Genomic DNA, 14,316 nt, shown 5'->3' with positions numbered 1-14,316 from the left:
GCTCATCTAGTCCATGATGAGAGATCCGAGCGCGGCAAGGTGACGGGGTTTTCTTGCGATATTTCTATTTAAAAAGTTGCCACGCATGCGTACGGGATATTTCCGTTTGTCAGTTGGGGCCTGCCATGCGTACATGTTCATTCGGTCCGTGCATGTATGAATTAGTAGTGGTATATATTCCACAACATATATGATACAATCTGCCGTGTAAAGCATGGGTTGTTGATCCAGAAGATAGGCTCAAACATGTCCTCCGTTAATTATCTCCAGAATATGCCTCCGTTTCGTCTTCCTGCGCGCCGAGATTCTAATCTGGCAGCCCAGATGAATCTAGTACGGGTAGTTTTCTTTTTCTTTTTTGATTTGAGAATATAAGATGAATCTAGCCGCCAACATGAGATGAGATGAGATGCATAGCGATCCAGATGCGCCTACGGCCCTGCAAAATCATGTCGATTAACCCTGTCATGATTGAGACCCATTAATTCGATTTGCAGGATATCGCTACAGTGCACTGTATCCTACCCAGACAGCTAACCGTCAGACCCCATTGTGTTGTGGTGTCATCGCACTCATACACCGCTGATACACGCACCAAGGCAAAGGTGGTAGGAGTATCACCTCTCCCCCATGCCTATATAAAGATAGACCACACCCTTCGTCTCCCTTCCATGTCAACCTAACTGCCTTCTCCATTCCTCCTCTGTTTCTTGGATACAAACCGACTGACACCCTCTAGTTCATTAGCATAGGCTCTCCGTGCTTCCTCTGCTTTGTAACCATGGTGGTTCTTGCCAAGGGCGAGCTGGAGCAGATCGCGCTCCCGGCCGTGCACAAGACGGCGCCGCCGCTGGCCGACGTGCCGGAGGTCGACCTTGCCGTGGCGGGTAGCGGCTCTGATGGACGGGCGGCCGCCGCACGCGCGGTGGCGCTGGCGTGCGAGGAGCACGGGTTCTTCAAGGTGACGGGCCACGGCGTGCCGGCAGAGCTCCTGACGCGCGTCGAGAACGCCGCTGCCGCCTTCTTCGCGCTCTCGCAGCGGGACAAGGAGGCGGCGATGTCGGCCGCGACGCCGGGCAGTCCGTTCGGCTACGCAAGCAAGCGGATAGGCAACAACGGCGACCTCGGGTGGGTCGAGTATCTCCTGCTCGGTGTCTCCGCCGCGACCAGCGGGCCACTGTCCGTGCCCGAAGGGGTGGTGCCGTCAGCGTCGCTCTGCTCTTTCCGGTGAGTGCACCCTTGAATTGAATTGATAATTACTCCAGCTTGCAGCGTGCACGTACCACCAGTAAGATCTTTCTATTTACGACACGTTATTATAGTGATGATTAACCACGGTCCACGTAGTACTAATTAAAGGGGAATCGATTAGTACGCGTTAGCAGATTGTTGGTAGCACTTGGTAAAAGAGCATTTCCAAGAGCCTCAAAAGAAACGGCTTTTGTTGGTAGTAAAAAAGAAAAGAAAGTGAAAAGGGAGGCGAGAGAGCGAGCAGTATCATGGACTGGTCCCCGTTGCCTTAATACAGGCTCAATAAAACATGTGTCTGGCCAAACAAAGACTTACAGGTCATTACGCCGAGATTGTCTGACCAAACAAAGACTACAGGTCATTCTGCAAGCTGGAATGTAGCCACTCCCCATCTCTCCTCACCTTTTGCCTTTTCGTCCCATGGACCTCACCTCCCTCTGTTTCTCTCGCCTCATAAGATTAGATTAGATCTACTTGAACACATGAACACAAGGCGGCTGGCTGGCTATGGCTAGTGAATATATGCGTCGCAAACAGCACGTGCGATTCCTGCATCAACACAGTAGAGAATCTGCATTTCTGGCTCTGCCAACTACTGCAGTAGTATATAATAATACTACTACTATAGTGCAGTATTATCACGGTGCCATTACCGGTTACGTGCGTACGTGCCACCTCAGTCGCTCGCTTACTCACTGTTCTTATCGAGCTTCTCTCTTATTTTTCGAAAAACGTTTTTTTTTTTTCAGAAAGGTGCTGAAAAAGTGGAAATGATATAAAACTTTCAGCTGGCGGGCCGGCTTGCCGGCCGGCCACTGTTGGAAGCTTTGTTTTCGCGTTGTTCCATCGACCGAGTCTTTCTTTTCTTTTTCGCCGTCTTGCGTGCACGTGCACGTGTGCAGCCCCCGGTTTCGTAGCCTACGTCGAGTTGGCCTTGTATAATGACACCTTTCCCGCCATCTTCACAAAGAATCCTTTTTCCCGTGCCCACTACTATCGCTCGCATGGCATGTCATGCCACCGAAACGTCGAGAACAAGTGCCAGCGACATCTGTTATAAGTTGGGCTACAAGTTAATTACAATGTGACGCCGTATGCAAAACGTTTATACTTTATATATTACAGAGGTCTATCTTACACACACAAAACGTGTTATAGTACTATATCTAGCTTATACTAAAATTAATTAAAGCCTGTCTTTGGAGCAAAGGTCAAATCATGTTGCACTTAGACACTGAGACGAGTTGATTTTTCTTCTCTTGTGTCTGCAGCGACCTTCTGAACGAGTACACGGTGGCCGTGAGGAGGATGACCTGCCAGGCGCTGGAGCTGATGGCGGAGGGCCTGGGCATGGACGACAGGGACGCCTTCACCAGGCTGGTCCTGCACAAGGAAAGCGACTCGATGCTGCGGGTGAACCACTACCCGCCGCGCCCCGAGCCGAAGCTCCTGCAGCAGCAGCAGCAACACGGCGGCGGCGGCAGGGTCACCGGGTTCGGCGAGCACACCGACCCTCAGATCATCTCCGTGCTCCGCTCCAACGCCACCTCTGGCCTCGAGATCGCGCTGCGCGACGGCGCCTGGGTCTCCGTGCCGCCGGACCAGACCTCCTTCTTCGTCAACGTCGGCGACGCCTTGCAGGTACTACACCATAATGCTCAGCTCTCTGATGCCATATTTCTCTTTTCTCTATTGCTACTATTTCTTAAGAGTAATAAAAAATTTCTTAGCACGATGTTCAGCTGTCCATTGTGATGGGAATGGGATGGGGCCATGCTACTGTAGTGGATCGTGTGGGTGTCAAAGTGTCATTTCTCCATTTCCACATGGAAATCCCGACCTTACAGGGAACCATGATGTCCATGCCTAGTCAGTTTTGTCGAACAGGGGAATCTGAAAGCCATTATTCAATACCATATCATGTAAAGCATACAGCTAGCAACCCTACACGATTAATTCTCAGTACAGATAAATAGTACAATGATGGTGGCGGCACGGAGAGTTGACACCGGTAACCGTACGGACACACGGCAAGCTTTGCCATGAAATCTCAGGACACGTAGTACAATGATAATGATGATGATAGCGGCACATAGAGTTGACACTGGCAATTGTGAAGCCGTTTTCTGGATGGAGCGGGCACCAAATACCCCACACAAATGTCTCGCGGGTTTGTTTCGGAATGACAACTCAGTTAGAGTGACCACCTTTTCGGCTAAAATCTTCATAATGACCATTATTGTTGACGTATAATATGCTGCATAGTCTTTTATCAGATCCGTCTTTTGGTTGCATTAGTTAGAGCATGCACTTCTACATAGTATCATGACGATCCAGCAGATATGGATACTCTGCTAGAGTTGCTCTAGGGTATACAAACTTTGAGAAGAAGAAAAAAACGATCATAGATGGCAAGCCTTTTGTTTCATTCTCATGCGTAAATTCCATATGCCTCGTTTGTTCGATGATTCGTTTCGTTTGCTCATGATACGAGTAAATGTACGCGCAGGTGCTGACTAACGGGAGGTTCCGGAGCGTGAGGCACCGGGTGATGGTGAACAGCGTCCGGCCGCGGGTGTCGGTGATCTTCTTCGGCGGCCCGTCGCCGCGGGAGACGCTGTCGCCGCTGCCGCAGCTCGTCGGGGAAGGCGGGCGCAGCCGGTACAGGGAGTTCACATGGCGGGAGTACAAGGCCTCGGCGTACCGGACCAAGCTGGCGGCGAACAGGCTCTGCCACTTCGAGACCACCAGCTAGCAGTCTAGCTAGCATGCGATTGCTTTGGCCTTTTTTGTTTTGGTGAGGATGTGTGAAACTTTGTGTGCACGGCGGCAGGGTTTTTTTGCTAGTGTGTTCCTAGTGACCGGTACATACGCCCGGTAAGGTTTTTGTGTTGATATATGCTGCAAAGCATTCTGTAGGTCCCGTTCGAGTTGGAGGCATCAGGTGAAGTATAGTGAAACGGTTCTGGATGTATGTGTTTGGTTGGTTGAATATACCGAAGGTGGAATGTGTCATGGTTATTTTTCTGATATAGTGTATGTGGTGTGTATGGAGATGTGTAGATGCTACCGAAAATGTAAATGGGTGTACACACAAGAAATTATATAGGTTCGGCACTCTACGCCCGAAGGTTTTTCTTAGGGAAACATGTTTACTTTATTGCTCAACTAAAACGGAGTTACGGAAACATCAAAACGGAATTACAGCCATCTGACCAATATGGATGCAACGCCCTCAACTTTGGTTCTTCCTGTTTTCATCGTCATCTCGTGGGAACTGCTCTTCCATAGCTCTCCGTGTGTCTTCCATGTCGTCCTATGGTTGGCTTCTTATGCCAGTGTCTGCGTTCCACCAAGCCTGCGTGTCATCTCCATCAATATGTGGCATTTGCGTCGGAGGTTTGCTTCTCTATCAAGCTGATGTTGCTCTGTGCGTCTTGGGGATCTTGCTCCCCATCGGCTGGTCCACTTTATTCCTTGATGTGTTGTCCCCCAGCAACCTAAGAGATTCCCAATGCTTGATTTGCTCTTCGACTGTTGATGCCTTGTGATGCTTTGCTGGATTTTGCCTTTAAACTTGCTCATACTCTATTGAGATATTGGTATCTGTAATATCATGAGTTCTGACTCTTTTCTTTTTTTTCTTATGCAGTTGAATTTCCATTTGCACTTATTTCCCTGAGTTTTTCTTGAATCAACTTGCTTGGACTTAGCATACTAAAATCCTTAAAATTTGGCTAGCAACCAGCCACCACTAGTGCCTAACCCTCTGACCTATCCCTCTCTTGTTAAAACCTCTCTTCAATTTTTCTTTGAGGTTTATTCTTTTTCAGAAAAAAATAATAAAAGCACCCTAGGTGCTTGAGTTGTAAAGCAACCACCTCTTCCCCTTTTCTGAAAATTCCTAAACAATTCCCATAATTTCTGTAGGTCCTAAGTCAACCATAAATGCACCTAGGTCCCCCTAGAGTTTTTGTATTTGAGCCCCTCTTCTTCAAAACCAGTTCTGACCCAAACTTACACAGCAAGTGCCCTTGTTCTTACTCTGTTGGGGCTAAAGTTTGGTGAAGTTGATCACCTTAGGGACTAACTGTTGGAGAACGTAGTAATTTCAAAAAAATTCCTACGCACACGCAAGATCATGGTGATGCATCGCAACGAGAGGGAAGAGTGTGATCTACGTACCCTTGTAGACCGACAGCGGAAGCGTTAGCACAACGCGGTTGATGTAGTCGTACGTCTTCACGGCCCGACCAATCAAGCACCGAAACTACGGCACCTCCGAGTTCTAGCACACGTTCAGCTCGATGACGTCCCCGGACTCCGATCCAGCAAAGTGTCGGGGAAGAGTTCTGTCAGCACGACGGCGTGGTGACGATCTTGATGCTCTACCGTCGCAGGGCTTCGCCTAAGCACTGCTACAATATTATCGAGGATTATGGTGGAAGGGGGCACCGCACACGGCTAAGAATATGATCACGCGGATCAACTTGTGTCTCTAGGGGTGCCCCCTGCCCCCGTATATAAAGGATCAAAGGGGGGGTGCGGCCAGCCAGGAGGAGGGCGCGCCAGGAGGAGTCCTACTCCCACCGGGAGTAGGATTCACCCCCCCCCCTTTCCTAGTTGGAATAGGATTCGGGAGTGGGAAAGAGGAGAGAGAGAAGGAAGGGGGGGCGCCGCCCCCCTCTCCTTGTCCTATTCGGACTAGGGGGGTAGGGGCGCGCGGCCCATCCCTGGCCACCTCTCCTCTCTTCCACTAAAGCCCACTAAGGCCCATATACCTCCGCGTGGTTCCAGTAACCTCCCGGTGAAGGAAATATGCCCTAGAGGCAATAATAAAGTTATTATTTATTTCCTTATAATCATGATAAATGTTTATTATTCATGCCTAGAATTGTATTAACCGGAAACATAATACATGTGTGAATACATAGACAAACAAAGTGTCACTAGTATGCCTCTACTTGACTAGCTCGTTAATCAAAGATGGTTATGTTTCCTAACCATGAACAATGAGTTGTTATTTGATTAACGGGATCACATCATTAAGAGATGATCTGATTGACATGACCCATTCCATTAGCTTAGCACCCGATCGTTTAGTATGTTGCTATTGCTTTCTTCATGACTTATACATGTTCCTATAACTATGAGATTATGCAACTCCCGTTTACCGGAGGAACACTTTGGGTACTACCAAACGTCACAACGTAACTGGGTGATTATAAAGGAGTACTACAGGTGTCTCCAAAGGTACATGTTGGGTTGGCGTATTTCGAGATTAGGTTTTGGTCACTCCGATTGTCGGAGAGGTATCTCTGGGCCCTCTCGGTAATACACATCACATAAGCCTTGCAAGCATTGCAACTAATGAGTTAGTTGCGAGATGATGTATTACGAACGAGTAAAGAGACTTGCCGGTAACGAGATTGAACTAGGTATTGGATACCGACGATCGAATCTCGGGCAAGTAACATACCGATGACAAAGGGAACAACGTATGTTGTTATGCGGTCTGACCGATAAAGATCTTCGTAGAATATGTAGGAGCCAATATGGGCATCCAGGTCCCGCTATTGGTTATTGACCGGAGACGTGTCTCGGTCATGTCTACATTGTTCTCGAACCCGTAGGGTCCGCACGCTTAAGGTTACGATGACAGTTATATTATGAGTTTATGCATTTTGATGTACCGAAGGTTGTTCGGAGTCCCGGATGTGATCACGGACATGACGAGGAGTCTCGAAATGGTCGAGACGTAAAAGATTGATATATTGGAAGCCTATGTTTGGATATCGGAAGTGTTCCGGGTGAAATCGGGATTTTACCGGAATACCGGGAAGGTTACCGGAACCCCCCGGGAGCTAAATGGGCCATGATGGGCCTTAGTGGAAAAGAGAAGAGGCAGCCCTACATGGGCTGCGCGCCTCCCCCTTCCCCTAGTCCTATTAGGACTAGGAGAGGTGGCCGGCCCCCTCTCTCTCTTTTCCCCCTCCGCGAATCCTATTCCAACTAGGATTGGGGGGGAATCCTACTCCCAGAGGGAGTAGGACTCTCCTGGCGCGCCACACCTTGGCCGGCCAGCCTCCCCCCTTTGGTCCTTTATATACTGAGGTAGAGGCACCCTAGAACACACAAGTTGATCCACGTGATCTATTCCTTAGCCGTGTGCGGTGCCCCCAGCCACCATATTCCTCGATAATACTGTAGCGGAGTTTAGGCGAAGCCCTGCTGCTGTAGTGCATCAAGATCGTCACCACGCCGTCGTGCTGACGGAACTCTTCCCCGACACTTTGCTGGATCGGAGTCCGGGGATCGTCATCGAGCTGAACGTGTGCTCGAACTCGGAGGTGCCGTGTTTTGGGTACTTGATCGGTTGGATCGTGAAGACGTACGACTACTTTCTCTACGTCGTGTCAGCGCTTCCGTGGTCGGTCTGCGTTGGGTACGTAGATAACACTCTCCCCTCTCGTTGCTATGCATCACATGATCTTGCGTGTGCGTAGGAATTTTTTTGAAATTACTACGAAACCCAACAGTGGCATCCGAGCCTAGGTTATTTATGTTGATGTTATATGCACGAGTAGAACACAAGTGAGTTGTGGGCGATATAAGTCATACTGCCTACCAGCATGTCATACTTTGGTTCGGCGGTATTGTTGGACGAGACGACCCGGACCAACATTACGCGTACGCTTACGCGAGACCGGTTCCCCGACGTGCTTTGCACACAGGTGGCTTGCGGGCGACTGTCTCTCCAACTTTAGTTGAACCAAGTATGGCTACGCCCGGTCCTTGCGAAGGTTAAAACGGAGTCTATTTGACAAACTATCGTTGTGGTTTTGATGCGTAGGTGAGATTGGTTCTTGCTTAAGCCCGTAGCAGCCACGTAAAACTTGCAACAACAAAGTAGAGGACGTCTAACTTGTTTTTGCAGGGCATGTTGTGATGTGATATGGTCAAGACATGATGCTAATTTTATTGTATGAGATGATCATGTTTTGTAACCGAGTTATCGGCAACTGGCAGGAGCCATATGGTTGTCATTTTATTGTATGCAATGCAATCGCGATGTAATGCTTTACTTTATTACTAAGCGTAGTGATAGTCGTGGAAGCATAAGATTGGCGAGACGACAACGATGCTACGATGGAGATCAAGGTGTCGCGCCGGTGACGATGGTGATCACATGACGGTGCTTCGGAGATGGAGATCACAAGCACAAGATGATGATGGCCATATCATATCACTTATATTGATTGCATGTGATGTTTATCTTTTTATGCATCTTATCTTGCTTTGATTGACGGTAGCATTATAAGATGATCTCTCACTAAATTATCAAGAAGTGTTCTCCCTGAGTATGCACCGTTGCCAAAGTTCGTCGTGCCCAGACACCACGTGATGATCGGGTGTGATAAGCTCTACGTCCATCTACAACGGGTGCAAGCCAGTTTTTGCACACGCAGAATACTCAGGTTAAACTTGACGAGCCTAGCATATGCAGATATGGCCTCGGAACACGGAGACCGAAAGGTCGAGCGTGAATCATATAGTAGATATGATCAACATAACGATGTTCACCATTGAAAACTACTCCATCTCACGTGATGATCGGTTATGGTTTAGTTGATTTGGATCACGTGATCACTTAGAAGATTAGAGGGATGTCTATCTAAGTGGGAGTTCTTAAGTAATATGATTAATTGAACTTAAATTCATCATGAACTTAGTCCCTGATAGTATCTTGCTTGTTTATGTTGATTGTAGATAGATGGCTCGTGCTATTGTTCCGTTGAATTTTAATGTGTTCCTTGAGAAAGCAAAGTTGAAAGATGATGGTAGCAATTACACGGACTGGGTCCGTAACTTGAGGATTATCCTCATTGCTGCACAGAAGAATTACGTCCTGGAAGCACCGCTGGGTGCCAGGCCTGCTGCAGGAGCAACGCCGGATGTTATGAACGTCTGGCAGAGCAAAGATGATGACTACTCGATAGTTCAGTGTGCCATGCTTTACGGCTTAGAATCGGGACTTCAACGACGTTTTGAACGTCATGGAGCATATGAGATGTTTTAGGAGTTGAAGTTAATATTTCAAGCAAATGCCCGGATTGAGAGATATGAAGTCTCCAATAAGTTCTATAGCTGCAAGATGGAGGAGAACAGTTCTGTCAGTGAGCATATACTCAAAATGTCTGGGTATAATAATCACTTGATTCAATTGGGAGTTAATCTTCCGGATGATTGCGTCATTGACAGAATTCTCCAATCACTGCCACCAAGCTACAAGAGCTTCGTGATGAACTATAATATGCAAGGGATGAACAAGACTATTCCCGAGCTCTTTGCAATGCTGAAAGCTGCGGAGGTAGAAATCAAGAAGGAGCATCAAGTGTTGATGGTCAACAAGACCACTAGTTTCAAGAAAAAGGGCAAAGGGAAGAAGAAGGGGAACTTCAAGAAGAACGGCAAGCAAGTTGCTGCTCAAGAGAAGAAACCCAAGTCTGGACCTAAGCCTGAAACTGAGTGCTTCTACTGCAAGCAGACTGGTCACTAGAAGCGGAACTGCCCCAAGTATTTGGCGGATAAGAAGGATAACAAGGTGAACAAAGGTATATGTGATATACATGTTATTGATGTGTACCTTACTAGAGCTCGCAGTAGCACCTGGGTATTTGATACTGGTTCTGTTGCTAATATTTGCAACTCGAAACAGAGACTACGGAATAAGCGGGCACTAGCAAAGGACGAGGTGACGATGCGCGTGGGAAACGGTTCCAAAGTCGATGTGATCGCGGTCGGCACGCTACCTCTACATCTACCTTCGGGATTAATATTAGACCTAAATAATTGTTATTTGGTGCCAGCGTTGAGCATGAACATTATATCTGGATCTTGTTTGATGCGAGACGGTTATTCATTTAAATCAAAGAATAATGGTTGTTCTATTTATATGAGTAATATCTTTTATGGTCATGCACCTTTGAAAAGTGGTCTATTTTTGATGAATCTCGATAGTATCGATACACATATTCATAATGTTGAAGCCAAAAGATGCAGAGTTAATAATGAAAGTGCAACTTATTTGTGGCACTGTCGTTTAGGTCATATCGGTGTAAAGAGCATGAAGAAACTCCATACTGATGGACTTTTGGAACCACTTGATTATGAATCACTTGGTACTTGCGAACCGTGCCTCATGGGCAAGATGACTAAAACATCGTTCTCCGGATCTATGGAGAGAGCAACAGATTTGTTGTAAATCATACATACAGATGTATGTGGTCCGATGAATAGTGAGGCTCGTGGCGGATATCGTTATTTTCTCACCTTCACAGATGACTTAAGCAGATATGGGTATATCTAATTAATGAAACATAAGTCTGAAACATTTGAAAAGTTCAAAGAATTTCAGAGTGAAGTTGAAAATCATCGTAACAAGAAAATAAAGTTTCTACGATCTGATCGTGGAGGAGAATATTTGAGTTACGAGTTTGGTGTACATTTGAAACAATGCGGAATAGTTTCGCAACTCACGCCACCCGGAACACCACAGCGTAATGGTGTGTCCGAACGTCGTAATCGTACTTTACTAGATATGGTGCGATCTATGATGTCTCTTACTGATTTACCGCTATCGTTTTGGGGATACGCTCTAGAGACGGCCGCATTCACGTTAAATAGGGCACCATCAAAATCCGTTGAGAGGACGCCTTATGAACTATGGTTTGGCAAGAAACCAAAGTTGTCATTTCTTAAAGTTTGGGGCTACGATGCTTATGTGAAAAAGCTTCAACCTGATAAGCTCGAACCCAAATCGGAGAAATGTGTCTTCATAGGATACCCAAAGGAGACTGTTGGGTACACCTTCTATCACAGATCCGAAGGCAAGACATTCGTTGCTAAGAATGCATCCTTTCTAGAGAAGGAGTTTCTCTCGAAAGAAGTGAGTGGGAGGAAAGTAGAACTTGACGAGGTAACTGTACCTGCTCCCTTACTGGAAAGTAGTACATCATAGAAAACTGTTTCAGTGACACCTACACCAGTTAGTGAGGAAGCTAATGATAATGATCATGAAACTTCAGATCAAGATACTACTGAACCTCATAGATCAACCAGAGTAAGATCCGCGCTAGAGTGGTACGGTAATCCTATTTTGGAAGTCATGCTACTAGATCATGATGAACCTACGAACTATGAAGAAGTGATGGTGAGCCCAGATTCCGCAAAGTGGCTTGAAGCCATGAAATCTGAGATGGGATCCATGTATGAGAACAAAGTATGGACTTTGGTTGACTTGCCCGATGATCGGCAAGCAATTGAGAATAAATGGATCTTCAAGAAGAAGACTGACGCTGATGGTAATGTTACTGTCTACAAAGCTCGACTTGTCGCGAAAGGTTTTCGACAAGTTCAAGGGGTTGACTACGATGAGACTTTCTCACCTGTAGCGATGCTTAAGTCTGTCCGAATCATGTTAGCGATTGCCGCATTTTATGATTATGAAATTTGGCAGATGGATGTCAAAACTGCATTCCTGAATGGATTTCTGGAAGAAGAGTTGTATATGATGCAACCGGAAGGTTTTGTCGATCCAAAGGGAGCTAACAAAGTGTGCAAGCTCCAGCGATCCATTTATGGACTGGTGCAAGCCTCTCGGAGTTGGAATAAACGCTTTGATAGTGTGATCAAAGCATTTGGTTTTATACAGACTTTCGGAGAAGCCTGTATTTACAAGAAAGTGAGTGGGAGCTCTGTAGCATTTCTGATATTATATGTGGATGACATATTACTAATTGGAAATGATATAGAATTTCTGGATAGCATAAAGGGATACTTGAATAAGAGTTTTTCAATGAAAGACCTCGGTGAAGCTGCTTACATATTAGGCATTAAGATCTATAGAGATAGATCAAGACGCTTAATTGGACTTTCACAAAGCACATACCTTGACAAAGTTTTGAAGAAGTTCAAAATGGATCAAGCAAAGAAAGGGTTCTTGCCTGTGTTACAAGGTGTGAAGTTGAGTAAGACTCAATGCCCGACCACTGCAGAAGATAGAGAGAAAATGAAAGATGTTCCCTATGCTTCAGCCATAGGATCTATCATGTATGCAATGCCGTGTACCAGACCCGATGTGTACCTTGCTATAAGTCTAGCAGGGAGGTACCAAAGTAATCCAGGAGTGGATCACTGGACAGCGGTCAAGAACATCCTGAAATACCTGAAAAGGACTAAGGATATGTTTCTCGTATATGGAGGTGACAAAGAGCTCATCGTAAAAGGTTACGTTGATGCAAGCTTTGACACTGATCCGGACGATTCTAAATCACAAACCGGATACGTGTTTACATTAAACGGTGGAGCTGTCAGTTGGTGCAGTTCTAAACAAAGCGTCGTAGCAGGATCTACATGTGAAGCGGAGTACATAGCTGCTTCGGAAGCAGCGAACGAAGGAGTCTGGATGAAGGAGTTCATATCCGATCTAGGTGTCATACCTAGTGCATCGGGTCCAATGAAAATCTTTTGTGACAATACTGGTGCAATTGCCTTGGCAAAGGAATCCAGATTTCACAAGAGAACCAAGCACATCAAGAGACGCTTCAGTTCCATCCGGGATCTAGTCCAGGTGGGAGACATAGAGATTTGCAAGATACATACGGATCTTAATGTTGCAGACCCGTTGACTAAGCCTCTTCCACGAGCAAAACATGATCAGCACCAAGGCTCCATGGGTGTTAGAATCATTACGGTGTAATCTAGATTATTGACTCTAGTGCAAGTGGGAGACTGAAGGAAATATGCCCTAGAGGCAATAATAAATTTATTATTTATTTCCTTATAATCATGATAAATGTTTATTATTCATGCTAGAATTGTATTAACCGGAAACATAATACATGTGTGAATACATAGACAAACAAAGTGTCACTAGTATGCCTCTACTTGACTAGCTCGTTAATTCAAAGATGGTTATGTTTCCTAACCATGAACAATGAGTTGTTATTTGATTAACGGGATCACATCATTAAGAGAATGATCTGATTGACATGACCCATTCCATTAGCTTAGCACCCGATCGTTTAGTATGTTGCTATTGCTTTCTTCATGACTTATACATGTTCCTATAACTATGAGATTATGCAACTCCCGTTTACCGGAGGAACACTTTGGGTACTACCAAACGTCACAACGTAACTGGGTGATTATAAAGGAGTACTACAGGTGTCTCCAAGGTACATGTTGGGTTGGCGTATTTCGAGATTAGGTTTTGTCACTCCGATTGTCGGAGAGGTATCTCTGGGCCCTCTCGGTAATGCACATCACATAAGCCTTGCAAGCATTGCAACTAATGAGTTAGTTGCGAGATGATGTATTACAGAACGAGTAAAGAGACTTGCCGGTAACGAGATTGAACTAGGTATTGGATACCGACGATCGAATCTCGGGCAAGTAACATACCGATGACAAAGGGAACAACGTATGTTGTTATGCGGTCTGACCGATAAAGATCTTCGTAGAATATGTAGGAGCCAATATGGGCATCCAGGTCCCGCTATTGGTTATTTACCGGAGACGTGTCTCGGTCATGTCTACATTGTTCTCGAACCCGTAGGGTCCGCACGCTTAAGGTTACGATGACAGTTATATTATGAGTTTATGCATTTTGATGTACCGAAGGTTGTTCGGAGTCCCGGATGTGATCACGGACATGATGAGGAGTCTCGAAATGGTCGAGACATAAAGATTGATATATTGGAAGCCTATGTTTGGATATCGGAAGTGTTCCGGGTGAAATCGGGATTTTACCGGAATACCGGGAAGGTTACCGGAACCCCCCGGGAGCTAAATGGGCCATGATGGGCCTTAGTGGAAAAGAGAAGAGGCAGCCCTACATGGGCTGCGCGCCTCCTCCTTCCCCTAGTCCTATTAGGACTAGGAGAGGTGGCCGGCCCCCTCTCTCTCTTTTCCCCCTCCGCGAATCCTATTCCAACTAGGATTGGGGGGGGGGAATCCTACTCCCGGAGGGAGTAGGACTCTCCTGGCGCGCCCCTTGTGGCC

General features: G+C 46.4%; 1 protein-coding gene across 1 annotated transcript; it reads left to right on the top strand.

The window, feature by feature from the left end:
- Positions 1 to 596: 596 nt before the first annotated feature.
- Positions 597 to 4,281, top strand: LOC125551986 (gibberellin 2-beta-dioxygenase 3-like). The gene is made up of 3 exons (XM_048715422.1): positions 597 to 1,227; positions 2,523 to 2,892; positions 3,761 to 4,281. The coding sequence occupies exons 1-3, from the start codon at positions 782 to 784 to the stop codon at positions 4,004 to 4,006; spliced, it is 1,062 nt and encodes a 353-aa protein (XP_048571379.1). The 5' UTR covers positions 597 to 781; the 3' UTR covers positions 4,007 to 4,281.
- The last annotated feature ends 10,035 nt before the right edge of the window (positions 4,282 to 14,316 follow it).

The sequence above is a fragment of the Triticum urartu genome, chromosome 1, assembly GCF_003073215.2.
Source record: "Triticum urartu cultivar G1812 chromosome 1, Tu2.1, whole genome shotgun sequence".
Classification (NCBI taxonomy): Eukaryota; Viridiplantae; Streptophyta; class Magnoliopsida; order Poales; family Poaceae; genus Triticum; species Triticum urartu.
This window is presented reverse-complemented; position numbering and strand designations above follow the sequence as displayed.

Bases quoted from the DNA above. Each gene is read 5' to 3' on its own strand.
- LOC125551986 (XM_048715422.1), top strand. From the start codon at position 782: ATGGTGGTTCTTGCCAAGGGCGAGCTGGAGCAGATCGCGCTCCCGGCC. The intron at 1,228-2,522 runs GTGAGTGCACCC...TTGTGTCTGCAG, and splicing joins GCGTCGCTCTGCTCTTTCCG to CGACCTTCTGAACGAGTACA. The intron at 2,893-3,760 runs GTACTACACCAT...ATGTACGCGCAG, and splicing joins ACGTCGGCGACGCCTTGCAG to GTGCTGACTAACGGGAGGTT.